A 14,319-nucleotide genomic window follows, 5' to 3' on the forward strand; every position below is an offset into this window, starting at 1 on the left:
CTGGAGGTGCTTTACATTTCCTTGGCGGCTTTTAGAAGTCAGAGATGACTAGTAAAAGCACAGTGACTTTTGACATCATTGAGCTGGACACTGGGGCCTTCCTGCCCTCTCTGGCTCCTTGAAATTTATTTCACTTTATAACAAAAGACATTCTTCGAGACTTGAGAACGCATTCTCAATCAAAGGCCTTGCCAATCTTTGTGGTCTTCTGATTAAGTTCGGAATGGTTTTTTACTTCACTTTAGGCAATTTTGCAAGGAGCTCTGGAGTGATGTACAGCGCCCGGCCCTGTACTGGGGCACGCCTGGCTCTCACCCCTGTGCAGACCTGTTTCAAAGTTCCTCTGACACTGGGCAGTCAATTCTGCCGTTTGAGGCATTTGCGAACTCCTCCCTCTTCATCTTCCTCCTTCCAGATACTTTTTTCTGCCCACTTCCCGGCCTCTTCTTGCCTGGCAGGCAGGGAGCAAGCGGAGGGTACAGGAGTCCAGGTGTGAGGCCCCTGTGGCTGTGGCTTTTGTGTATCGTTGAGAGGGAAGGTGCTGGCTGCAGGCCAGGGGGATCTGAGTGGGCAGTGAATGGTGTTGGGGGATAGGTGAGGTGGTGATGGTCACGGCCCGGGATCTGAGTGGTCCCTGTGGGGTGATGAGAAGTCTATGGCTTTGGAATTAGGTGGATTTGAGCTTTAATCTGGGTGTCATCACCTATTCTCATAGTGACTTTGGGAAAATTTCTTGGTCTTGATGTTGCTTTTGTAAAACTGGGATGATAATTGCTTCTTCAGAATTCTTTAGAAGGGGTAAAGAATCCACTTGTAATGCAGGAGACACAGGGGTTGGGGGTGGGGGGGGGGGGGGGAGGGTTTTAATCCCTGGGTTGGAAAGATCACCTGGAGGAAGGCAGGGCAACTCACTCCAGTATTCTTGCCTGGAGAATCCCATGGACCTGTTGCAGGAAGGGGGACTCCTTCCAGGGCCCGAAAGTGGGCTCTTGTCTAAGACTCAAAATGAATTGTCTGAGGAGACACATCTGCTGACAAAGCAAGAGATTTTATTGGGAAAGGACACCCGGGTGGAGAGCAGTAGAGCAAGGGAACTCAGGAGAACTGCCCTGCCAGTCAGCAAGACTGTTCTGTGGCTCGCAGTCTTGGGTTTTATGGTGATGGAATTAGTTTCCCGGTTGTCTTTAGCCAATCATCTGACTCAGAGTCTTTCCTGGTGGTGCATGCCTTGTTCAGCCAAGATGGATGCCAGAGAGGAGGATTCTGGGAGGTGGTCGAACAGGTGGTGTCTCCTTTTGACCTTTCCTGAACTCTTCCAGTTGGTGGTGGCTTATTAGTTCTGTGTTCCTTACCAGGACCTCCTGTCATAAAACAACTCATGCGAACAGTTACTATGGTGCCTGGCCAAGGGTGAGCGGTTTCAGTCAGTGTGCTTCCCCTAGCAGACCGAGCTTGGTGGGCTATGGTCCATAAGGTCACAAAAAGTTGGACATGACTAAAGTGACTGATCATGCACGCAGGCAAGACCTCCACACAGGCAAGACATGGCAGCCTGGAAACTACTGGATAAACGCTCATTTCCCTTCTCTCCTACTAATGACTCTCCTGTCCTCTTCATCTGTGTGATTAGCTTGGGCATGAGACCCAATAGGTTAGATATCCATTGAGGGGTGCAGAATATGGATAGAGGAGATTTATTGAATGAAGCCCTGGAGAAGGAAATGGCAACCCACCCCAGTTTTCTTGCCTGGAAAATTCCATGGACAGAGGAGCCTGGTAGGCTACCGTCCACGGGGTCACAAAGAGTTGGACATGACTGAGTGACTGAGCACAGATTGAATGAAGAATTCCATAGCATATAATTTAACATGTATACTGTTCTTCACCCTCAGCTCTAATTGCATGACAAATATCGGATACTGAGGTCTCACCAAAAGCTGCTTTCAGGCACTTTGAAGAATATATTCTTGCTTAGCCAGATGCATAATGTGAGTTTATCTTTCTTCCTTGGGTGATTTGGGCTGTTGTTTTGAAGAATCTAATTGAAGATGCCAACTAAAAAACGCACAACGTGAGAGTTTCAAGTTAAGTTTTATATTTGGGGCAAAATGAGGAGACAGCAGGGAGACAGCATTTCAGATAGCTCTGAGAAACCACTCCAAAGAGGTAGTGGGGAAGGTCAGTGTATACATGATTTTGGTGAATTTGGAGTGCATGCACTCAAGCAGCTATTTTCTACAGAAGGTTTTTGCTAGTCACAAGGAGCGGTCGTCACCATGAAGGATTTTAGTGCTTTTCTAGATGTGAGGAGACTCAAGAAATGGGCTTATAAAATCGTCTCCTGAAAATATCTAACTATCTGAGGACCTGTTCTGCAAGTTTTTCTCAGAGCACAGAATGCCTCACTTCTAATCTCCACCCTGAACTCCTTGCAGAGGGTGTTTTGTTGAAAATCAGCAGCTGCAGTAGCAACTGATTTAGTCCTTGTAGAGGTAGATGGCAAGTATCAATATATGGTTGACAAAGGCTTAGATAAACGCTGCTGTCAGTCTTTATGTGACACAGGGTGTTATGTCCTTATGGAGTCTCATCACAGTAGGAAGTCACCTTTGTCTGGTAAGCAGATTGGGGATGCTACAGATACTCTGGCTGAGATAGTCACATCTTAATTCATTCAACATGGATGATATTACTTTACATAGTAAAAGGAACTTTGCAGATGATATCAAATTAGGGATTTTGAAGGTGGAGAGATTATCCTGAATTATCTCAACGGGCCCTAAAGGTGATCATAGGGGTGCCACAAGAGGAGGGTAGGCGGGTCAAAATCAAAGAAGGAGATGGTGTGATGGAAGCAGAGGTCAGAGTGGTAGCATTGCTGGCTGGGGTCGCAAGTCAAGATATGTGATGGTCTCTAGAAGTTGGACAAGGCAACGAGACAGAGTCTCCCCCAGAGCTTCCAGAAAGAATGCAGGCATTCAAGCACTTTGATTTAGCTCAGTGAGAATGCAGGCATTCAAGCACTTTGATTTAGCTCAGTGAACTCCAGAACTCTTTAACACAATCAATGTGTGTCATTTTAAGCCATTAAATTAGTGGCAGTTTGTTAGCAGTTCAGTCGTGTCTGACTCTTTGTGACCCCATGGACTAAACAGTCCATGGAATTCTCCATGCCAGAATACTGGAGTGGGTAGCCTTTTCCTTCTCTAGGGGATCTTCCCAACCCAGGGATCGAACACAGGTCTCCCGAATTGCAGGTGGATTCTTTACCAGCTGAGCCACCAGGGAAGCCCTAACAGTAGCAATAGGAAGCTTATAGAGGGAGTGTCTGAACTAGTAAGAGATTATATAAAGGGCTATTTAATTCTGTTTGTTTTTAAACTTTTTATTTTATAGTAGAGTATGCATGAGTGCTAAGTCATTTCAGTCATGTCCTAGTCCCATGGACTAGTCCTCCAGGCTCCTCTGTTCATGGGATCCTCCAGGCAAGAATACTGGAGTGAGCTGCCATGCCCTCCTCCAGGAGATCTTCCCACCCAGAGATCGAACCCATGTCTCTATGTCTCCTGCACTGGCAGGCAGGTTCTTTACCACTAGCCTCACCTGGGAAGCCCTTTATGTTAGAGTATAGCTGATTAACAGTGTTGTGATAGTTTCAGATGGACAGTAAAAGAACTCAGCCATATATATGTGTGTATCCATTCTCCCCCAAACTCCCCTCCCATCCAGGCTGCCACATATCATTGAGCAGAGTTCCGAGGGCCATTTGATTCTGATTGTCAGGATAAGGCCCATGCCATCAGAGAGCAAGGGATCTGGGAGCTTTAGAGAAGGTTCTGTCCGTGAGCAGAGTGAGCCTGGCTCCAGCACTCACTCTAGAGCCTGTGGCTGGGCCTAGAGAGCTCCTAGACAGTGGGGGAGCAGACACAGAAATGTCTGAGTGTCACTCGTGGAGCATTCAGGATAGGACACAAGCTCTGCTGTCACTAAGGAAGGAGCTGTCAGCTCAGCCGGAGGTGGCTGGGGACCAGGATGACCACTACCTCAATTCTGGGGGTTTCTATAGGAATCTACAACGTCTGCAGGATTAGCTCCGCCTGCAGTTGTGCGGGACACAATCTTTATGGCCATTTTTAGCAGGCCTAGAGAACGCCCCATTGAGAAGGGGTATGGGCAGGGCAAGTGCCGGTTTTCTCTTGCCACCTGAACAGTGGGCATGGAGACTGATGTTCGGGGAATGAATGAAAGTTGAGAGGCGGGTGCGACATGTTCTGCAGTAGCCAGGATTCCAGGGCTGTGGATTGCTCCAGCTCTTCCTGGAAACCTAAGATTTCCATCCTCACAGTGGCCTTGGGCCTACTACTCGCTTCTCCACCACCCTCCCAACTGTGTCAGCAACACATTTAGTATAGAGATGTGGAGCCAGGGACCCATCCCACCCTCCCAGCCTAGTGAACACCTGGTCAGCTGCCCAGCCTGCAGCCGTGGAGCAAATATCTATTCACTCATTGATTTTCTTTCTTAATATAAATGTTAGCGGACCTGACTCTTGTGGGAGAGACTGTTAGAACTTTCCCTATTGGGATTTGCTTTCAGTGAATAAAGGAGGTCGGGCTTCCTAGGACATGTTAGATATTTGTGCTAACTTTTTTCACATTTGTAAGTTTTCATCTATCTTAGAGTGCTGTGGATTAAGTTGTGCGCATGTGAGCTAAATTGCTTCAGTCATATTAGACTCTGTGTGACTCTATGGACTGTAGCCTGCCAGACTCCTCTGTCCATGGGATTTTTCAGGCAGGAATACTGAAGTAGGTTGCCATGCCCTCCTCTAGAGGATCATCCTGACTGATGGAATCAGCGTCTCTTGCGTCTCCTGCATTTTGGCAGGTGGGTTCTTTATCGCTAGCGCCACCTGGGAGGCTAGTGCATCAAGTTAGTGATCTCTTGAATAAATACTCAACGTCAGTTTGATAAAGTATGGGCCGTCAATACCATGGTGAAACACTGTCAAGGCTCTTAACAGATGCATTTGTTGTGACTTTCCTTTCCAAGTGAAGTTATTCCACTCAAATGATACAGTATGAATAAGAGCTGTTTTATAACTTCAGCCCTTCTCTTAGGACTTCATCTTAAGAGTCTGTATAATGCAAATACTCTAGCAAAGAAGTTTGCTTTCGTTGTTTTTTATTTTAATTTAAAAAATAATTTTCTATGCGTATGCCATATCATCTATAGAACATTTTGGAAGAAACATAGTGCATAAAAAGGCATGATATAAAGTTACCAAAAATACTGTATTATGAAAAGACAATTCTAATTTCAGTGTAACCAAACAGTTCTGAAATCTTTCTTTAAAATACTTTCCTGGTTAATTTCCGTCCTATTCTTGTTTTGCCCTTGCATAGTCACCAGACTGATCTTTCTAAAACATAGAACTGATATGTCTTTTTCCAACTGAAATCTATAATGCTTCCTTACTGTCTGCAGAGTAAGGTTCAACCTTCTTAATATGGAAGTAATATGGAAGTAATATGTAAGTCTGTTTAAGTCACCCACCCCTGTAAGTCAGGATCCAGGTGATCAGTCAGTTATTTACTCCCTAAACGTTTATTGAGAATTTCCTGTCATATATATACAACAAAACAAAGGAAAACTAAAGCTCCCCTCCCAGGTTCCCTCACTTAATAACTGGCTACTCAACCAGAAATTTGGATTGCCCCCTTGGCCTCTCCCTTTCCCTCTCCTGACAGTCTTACTTTTAAAATATCTCTTTAGCTTGCCTACCTCTCCCCTCTGCTTGCTTCTCCCCACCCTACCATCCCCTTGAGTCCCTTCTCTGCATTTCAGCCAGAGTCCTCTTCTAAATTGCAATCTGGTTATGTCATGTCCCTGTGTGACCCCTTTATGGCCCTCTTCAGATAGTCTAAACTCTTCAGCTTGGCTTCTAAGCCATCATTTACAGAGTGCCTAATGTGCCCTGCACTGCTGTGTGCACGGTGAAGCTATGATCAAGATCAACAAAGGCTCCTGACCTCAGAGTCTTACCTTCTGTTTGGAGTGGTGTGGTGTTGGGACCGAATAATAACCCAGAAAATAAATAGAGAAGATGATCAGAGATTCAAGTAAGAGTCTTGAAGGGAGTAGTCAGGTACTGGGACTGTTTTCTACCTTTGCAAACATGCATGTGTGTGCGTGTGTGTGTGCATGTGTGTGTGTGTATGTGTGTGTGGCTGTGCACATGCACTTTGAACTGGAAGTTCAGGGAAGGCCTCAAATGGATGCAGTGGTATTTGCCCCCGACCCCTCGTGCCTCTGCCAGCTGCAGCCTCTGCAGCTTCTATCCTGGCTGCCCACTTATACTGTGCTCAGCCACACTGGGCTTCTGGTTCCTCTCTTCTATCTCTCCCCACTTTTTTTCTTTCCTCTTCCTTTCCTCCACCCCTCACCAGCTCTTCCTAGAAGCCAGTGCCTTGCTGAAACACCTTTCCTCCATCTACCCTCCTTGACAAGGCCCAGTGCTTCTGTTGTGGTCTGAATTTCCTGGTTAATAATCAGGCAACTGTAATTGCTTGATTTACAGTCTTTCTAGTCACCACTGAATTCCCAGGACCAAACAGTCTGTGTGAACAGAATATGCACATGGGATGGGATATTTACATCTGCCAGGGAGAGACCTTAATAGATTGCTCCTTCCCTGATACCCCACTGGGCTCAAGCCAAGCTTCTGTTCTAGTACTTTCTGTTATCACTTGGATACTCTCTTTTTTCTAAACAATTTTCTCCTGTGATAGATTGGGGGTTCCTTTGTTTTATTAATTCTCCAACCAACCCTCATAGTACCTGGCACACAGTAAACGCCAAAAAACTTGAACGTAAAACCAAAGTCAAACAAAAATCCAGGAAGATGTAATTTGAAAGAAGGAATTGAAACCAATTCTAAAGTAGGTAAAAGGAATCATATGGTCACCTACCTGGGAGAAATTACAGAAACCTTCCACGCAAAGTATTTTACCTCACAGCAAAACTTTGGTTTCTATTCAGACATTTCATCATTTATGTAAGGACACAAAATCAGGAAGTTGCTCTGATTTTTTGGTTCAACTTGATTCGCTTCCCTCCTGTAAAACACCCAAACACACCTTTCCCTTCACTGCAGGTAGAGACTGCCTTTCTTTTTCTAGAAGCCAGTTTTACTTGTGCTTCTACTTGCTTTTTATTCTGATTTTGAGGCACTTACTAGGGACCACAAAAGTTAGGGTTGACTTGGAAGTATGGGGTTTCAGGCTGTCAGGCCAGAAGTTTTAAACCTGCCTCCTCGTTTTTCCCCTGAGGCAATGGAAATTTCTAGCCACCAGCTGAGACTGGGATTGATTCAGTGCCAGAGGTGAAACATGGGAAAATATAGGGATGTTGTTTATTAAGATTACTTAGTCATTCTCAGCAGTAGATTTTATGATTTAGAAAACATTTCCTGGTTTTGAAAACTTAACAATACACCCTCTAAGTCTGTCAAAAATCGGAGTGGGGGGTTTCAGTAACGGGAGAGCCAGAAGGATAAGCTAGTGGATTTGTAATTGCTTTTTTCAACTTTATGACTGTGTCTCTATATTCTAGTTTTATTGAATTTAATTATTAATGGCTGTTTTTAATGAGGAAAAAGGATGCTTCTGCATATCTGAGGAAGTCTGAAAGAGATCGTGTTCATCTCCGTATCAACTTTGTATCTTGGTGAAAAAAAAAACAAACAAAAAACACTGGCTTGGTGGTTGGTTATGCTTAGGTTTTGTCTTAGCTCTGCTTCAAATTAACTTTGACTTTACCTAAGTCCGTAAGCTTCTTTAGGCCTGACTTGACTCAACTATAAAATGAAAGTTTATTGTTTAGTTCAGTTTGGTTCAATAAATAATTGCCTGATACCTGCCTACCTTGGATTGGATTCCCTAGAGAGAGAGGCTTAGGAAAGGATTCTTGTGGGAGTAAATCATTGAGTGAGTGCTACCAGGAGAGAACTTTTAGGAAGTGATGGAAACAGAGAGGGCAGGAAAAGAAACCAAGCAAAGATGGGGTCTCATCTCAGCTCTGGAATATGAAGAGCAAAACACCTCTTTCAATCAGTCATTGACTAGAGGTCGCCCTCCAGGACAGAGGGTATGATTTTACTGAAATTTCTGGATAACAGAGGTCATCAGCTAGGGGATGCATGTACCAACCTGTTAAAAGAGATCTAAATGGGGTATCAAAAATCTAGTATGACACCTGGGTACCAGGTACTATGCTAGGTATTGGAGAGAGGAAGGCAAAAACGATGGAGTCCCTCATCATAGGAAACTCATGGACTGGTGCAGGAGATAGATGAATAAACAAGTAATTTTAATCCCCCAGGCAAATGCTAGGATAAAGAAATGCACCATGTTGTAGGAACAAAGAGGAGAAGCAGGCATTGCAGCCTGGGTTACTCAGGAAGCCCATCTGGCCAGGCTGTTTACTACTACCTATCAGTCTTTATTCTAACCTCAAGCCACTTCTGGCTCCATATAAACCAAATGATTAGATGTACTACCCGTAGTTTTACCTTGGGGAGAATTTTCCCTCACTGGTGGTTTCATGGCCTCGCCTAAGAGCAGCTGCAGTGCAGTTGGGATCCATTTCCAGTCTGCGTGCACGTGATGATGCTGACTCAGCCGTGAACCAGGCTTAGGTGTTTGGTCCTTCCATCAGCTGGCAGTAAGGGGTTTCTCCCTTATTAGGCAACCAGACTCACAAGCTGAGGAAAAGGTGCTGACACAAGAAAGGTGACGACGTGAAGTTCCAGGCCACCATGTCATGTGGCTTGCTCATGACTTCTGGTCCTGTCCATGCTCAGTTCTGGATGTCCCACTTCTGTCCCTCGAATCTCTGCTTCCACCATCCATCCGTCATGGCAATTCTGCCATGTGCGTCTCAAACTGAGTCATCACACTTTCTGTGCTTCTAGGATCTACCTTAGCTGTGAGTCCACATCATTTATAGCCGTCTGTGCCAGCAGGCTACATCCTGCATCCCTGGGGATGTGCCCCCAGAAGTATATAAAGTCTCCCTATTTAACTTTATGTTCCTGCCCCCTTGATTAGGTATCCTTAGTCCCATGTGCATTTCCTGCTGGCACTACCTTCTGGATACGTCCTGCAGCTCCTGTAGGGTCTAGTCATGTCTCCATACTAGAGTTATGTTGTGACTTAGGCTTTTGGGTCTAGTGGTCAGGAGGAGAGATGGGGGTGTGTCTTCAGGGGTTACATGTTATTTGTGGGGAGAGGTTTCTGCATTCTCTTTCAGCAAAGGGAGGATCACTTTAATCAGGGAATGGGTCTTTTCTTCAGGATCAGAGCGTTCAGAGGGATCTAGGGACACAGGGTATTTGAGCATTAATACCCCATCCCATAAGATGACTTATGAGATGTCCCCATCCCATAAGTCAAGTTTCCATTCTTTCCCAAACAAAGCCTTGGACGTGTCAGAGCCAGCCTGACATGATTGGAACTTGAACTTTGTTTGAAGCTGACAATGCCATTTTCTGGGTGAGAGTCTCAACTTCCCCTGCCCACCTGCTGTAAGAGATGAGAAAGACTTTATATGCTACAAGGGAAGCCCTTTGGCTTTCACACCTGCCTTGTAATTGTCAGCTAATCTCTCCTAGTTTTTCTTTGTCTTTTCCAAAGCTTCATTCAAACTTATCAATAGACATGCAATTCCATTGTTCTCATTGCTATTACTTGCCCTATATTTCTCATAGGTTGATATTTCAGAGCTGGCTAATGTGTTCCCTTTCACTACAATACCAGTTCACCATCAGCGACTTGGGATTAACCCCTATAGAAGGGAAAGAAGCAGAACTGGGTATATAGAGAAGCAGATTTGCAGTTCAGTTTCAGTAGAAGCCTTGGCCCTCTTAAGAGTTCTGAAGAGGGACTGATCCATCAGAAGTGTCCTGAGTTGGAGTAAGAGAACACAGTGTTTATACCCCCCACGACAGATCTGTGGGCTATCCCAGGAAGCAGGTGTGGCCTTGGGTAAGGCAGCTGTCTTCAGCATGGTCTCTCCTGCAGGGAGGTGACAATATAAGTGTAACAGTCATTGTGTAATAAGTTTACTGACTTCTTTTTTTCCTACAGCTTCTTTTTATGGTGAAAGCTACGTGAGGCTCAATATCATAGACGTTTCCTCTGAGCTATCTCTTCAGTTAAAATTTCAAACCAGCAAACCACAAGGATTACTTTTTCTTGCAACTGGGGAAAAAGACTACTGTATAATTGAACTTCTATCAGGAAACTTACGGGTAAGATTTTTTTTAATCTTTAAAAATGTACAATGATTCAATTACTGGAGGGAAAAACAGTGAGAGAAAGAGAACAAAACACGTGATTATTGCTATTTCACTAGAATAAAATCAGATGCCACATGTAAGCGTTGAGATCTTCCCCCAATGTTACGAGCATGTCTTAAATATTCCAATGCAAAACACTTTAATTTCAATATGTAGTCCATAAGTGTGGGAAGGGGTTTCCATGTCCAGGTTTCTCTTTATCTTTGTGAATGGCCATATTTTCTCAATAAAACACTATGAGATGAGATTGCTTAATTATGATTCTTGGTCTTTCAGGTGAGAGTGAATTTGGGGACAGGTGAACCAGTGCTTCTTTCTGAGCAAAGACTTCGTGTGGATGACCTGGCTTGGCATTTAGTGGAAATGTACTGTGTTAAGGATCATGTCTCTCTCGTTATTGACAAACACTATGAGATGACTGGCCAGATCACTGGTGGGATGCACAATTTGCACTTTCAGCATGGAATCTACATCGCGGGCCACGATGGACTTGATGTCTCATATCTTGATGGACAGCTCCCCAATTTCCGTGGCTGTATGGAGGATGTGGTGTTTAACCAGAGGGAGATCCTTTCCTCTCTTAGATCTTACCCTGGTTTTAAGAAAGTTTATGAGGTGTCACTAGGATGCAGTGATGAATTTTTTGCAGGAGAGGATGAAGCCATCAATTTCTTTAGCTCCAGATCCTATGTCACCTTCCCAGAGTGGAAGGTCCAACGGGATGGGCTGTTGGAATTTGCTTTGCAGACTGGAACTCAACAAGCCTTGCTTTTATTTCAGTCAGGTAGGGAAGGAGATTTTGTCGCTTTGGAAATAGTTAAAGGTCTTTTGAAGGCTCATGTAGGAAGGAATAGGAGTGATACTCAGCTCTCTTCTTTCAGCTCAGTTAGTGACGACCAGTGGCACGATATTCAACTCAGATTCACTGAAAGATACTTGGACCTGATGGTGGATGAACAAAGAGTAAGGACAAACCTGCCTTTGCAGAGCAAACTGTTTGTATCTGCAGGCCCTCTCTTCGTGGGAGGTCTTGATAGACACAAGGGAGAAGAAGTTAGGAGGTTAGGACTTGCCTCTGTGTCTGGGAAATCTGCTGGAGGAATCTCTTTTAAAGGGTGCTTAAGAGGCTTGGAAGCCAACTCAGAAAAGAAAGCATTAAAGGATGCCTTTGTTTCCAAAGATATATCTGCTGGGTGTAAAACGAAGGGCAGTGATAATGAAAACCCTTTTGCAACAACCTTGGAGAAACTGCTGCTGGCAGAAGTTCCCGTTTCCACTGCCGACACTGAGGCGGGCAAGCCTAGTCTTCAAGATGTGAGTAGCTATTTCTTGGTCCTGAATAACTTGGAGGTCCAAGAAGGTGGGCAAGCCTTACTGGAACAAAGGCATATGAAGGTGGATATGGAGCTGAAGGATTTGGGTATCCATCAGTCTCAGATACTCTTTAAAATAAAGGAGATGCCTGTTTATGGGTTCCTTCGATTAGATGTTTCCCCCGAGCAAGGACCGGAAAAAGTTTTCACTCTGCTGGATTTGGAGCAAGGGAACGTTTGGTATGTCCATGACGGTTCAGAAGAACCTAGGGATTATTTCACATTTTCAGTCTCTTCCAACAGCAAGAGGGAAGTGCCACTGCATCTGCAAGGACATGTTTCTTATGTGTTTAACATTGTTGTCATTCCAGTAAATGATCCCCCAAACCTTAAGCTCCCTGAAGGAAACTTGCTTCTCGTGTTTGAGAATTCTAAGAAACGACTAACTCCAAATATCATACACGTTTCAGACCCAGACACAGATTCCTTGAGTCTTAGTGTCTCAGTGCTTGGCAACTTCAATTCAGATGCTGGGTTTTTAGAAAACATCAATGATCCCGGGAGAGCCATTAGTGGTTTCTCATATGGGGATTTAAGAGATGGCAATATTTTCTATGTGCACAGGGGCCATCCAAACTCCCGGATCCTTCTGAGAGCAAATGATGGAGAGCTGGTTAGCAGTACAGTGGTGTTGCGGGTCATGGCTATTCCTTGGGACTTGGCAGTGGCCAATCGGACTGGTGTGGCCGTACAGCAGGGTGGTTCGGTTCTGATTACACAGAGCAACTTGTCGGTGGAGGTTAATGGTGAACGCCCTGAGGTGGACACCCGTTATGTTATCACTTATCCACCTCGCTTTGGCCAAATTCAGCAGCAAGGGCCAGGTGGCGAGTGGAAACAAATCAGTACCTTTTCTCAGCGTTCTGTTGATCGGAGTCAGATCCGGTACTGTACTACATTCAAAGATTTGCAACTAGAAAATGTTACGGATCACTTTAAATTTAAAGTTGACATAGAAGGAAAAAGCAGCGAAGAGCTGGTGTTTCCTATTACGATACAGTGGCTAAAGTTTACCCTTCTGAAAAATGTTGCCCTTGAGATCAGTAAAACAAACAGGCATATATTGAATTCTGATCACTTACAGGCCGTGACAGAGGGGGTGGAAGTAGCTGAGAGGGAACTGCATTTTAAGTTACTGAGCCCCCCTAAGAAAGGAAAATTGTTACTTGGCACAGAAGTTCTACAGACAAACTCAGTCTTCAGCCAACAAAACATTACAGGTGGAAAGATAAGTTATGAACCACAGGAGAAGCCCAGGAAACATTCACAAGATATTTTCAGGTTCTTGATGGTTGCAAAACACATAGAATCAAAAGATTATACTTTCAGAATCAACTTTAAAGCAGAGAGAAGGCACATTATTGTAACGAACAGAGGATTACTTGTAAAAGAGGGAGAAGGGAAATTAATCACAAAGTCGGAATTATTTGCTCAAACCTTAGACAATCGGACTTTCCAATATACAGTCACCAAGAGTCCGCAACACGGAAAGCTGAAACTGATCCGCTTTTCAGATTTTCCTGGAAATCAGGACATTACTGCCTTCACGGATCAAGACATCCTGGGTGAGGAGCTGATATATGAGCACGATGACTCTGAGACCCAGAGTGACGAATTCCTCCTCGTGGCCTCCACCGCAGGACCAGACCAGGAGGGAGCGTTCAGGGATCTTGACACGGAGCATCTGTCTACAGAAATCAAAGTCACCATTTCTGTGGAGTTAAAGAATGACGAGAAACCAGTGCGCGTGGTGGATAAGGTCTTTCAGGTTGTGCGGAACGGCCAGCGCTTGTTGACCCTCTCAGATCTCTGCTACCATGACCCTGACTCAGATTTTGACGACGGGCAGTTGCTCTACATCCGGCGGGGCATCCCGAACGGGGACTTGGTGCAAGCCAGTGACCCGACGCAGAAACTCTACCAGTTCAGGCAAGAGGACCTGCGGGAAGGACGCGTGCTCTTCAGGCACCGGGGCGCAGACTCGGCCCGCTTTGTGTTGTTCGTGACAGATGGTGTCCACTACACATCATCCCTCCTTGAGGTCAGCGTGTCAGACCCCTACGTCCGTGTAGTCAACAACACGGGGCTGCTCGTACAGAGAGGAAAAGACAGCAGCCTCACAACAGCCAACCTCAGTGTCACCACAAACCAAGATGTCAGAACAGACCACGAGGTCGAATTCCATATTGTGCAGCCCCCAAAGCACGGCAGAGTGCTGGTCAGCAGCTCAGCGCCTGGCTCATTTTCCATGCATGACTTGAAGCAAGGGCATGTGATTTATAGGCATGATGGCAGTGGCAGCTTTGATATGTTCAACCTAACAGTGCGAGTTAAAGATATACATTTATATGTGGGAGTCTACGTGCAGGTGGACTCAGAAAGCCACCAACATCACACGCGAATTCTGCACAGCAAGACCCTTATGGTTGAAGAAGGAAAACCAGTAAAACTGAGTAGAGGAAGGCTTCAGGTAAGTGCTGGTCCCAGCTCCTAGCATTCTCCCCCTGTGGAACCACAGGGACAAATGATCTCTTTGTTTGCTCCTGAGAGCTATTTTTGTACTGATTTCTCTCCTGGTATTTGGAA

The 14,319-nt window shown here is 45.0% G+C and overlaps 1 protein-coding gene across 2 annotated transcripts in view; it reads left to right on the top strand.

Annotated features, from left to right (window-relative positions):
• LOC101113531 (chondroitin sulfate proteoglycan 4-like) overlaps positions 1-14,319 on the top strand; it is a 72,230-nt gene that overhangs the window by 1,533 nt on the left and 56,378 nt on the right. For both annotated transcript variants that reach the window (XM_060400433.1, XM_060400432.1), the window contains exons 2-3: positions 10,149-10,312; positions 10,637-14,203. In XM_060400433.1, coding sequence (XP_060256416.1) covers positions 10,149-10,312; positions 10,637-14,203 — 3,731 coding nt within the window. The remainder of the gene's footprint in view (positions 1-10,148; positions 10,313-10,636; positions 14,204-14,319) is intronic.

Source organism: Ovis aries, chromosome 16 (genome assembly GCF_016772045.2).
Source record: "Ovis aries strain OAR_USU_Benz2616 breed Rambouillet chromosome 16, ARS-UI_Ramb_v3.0, whole genome shotgun sequence".
Lineage (NCBI taxonomy): Eukaryota > Metazoa > Chordata > Mammalia > Artiodactyla > Bovidae > Ovis > Ovis aries.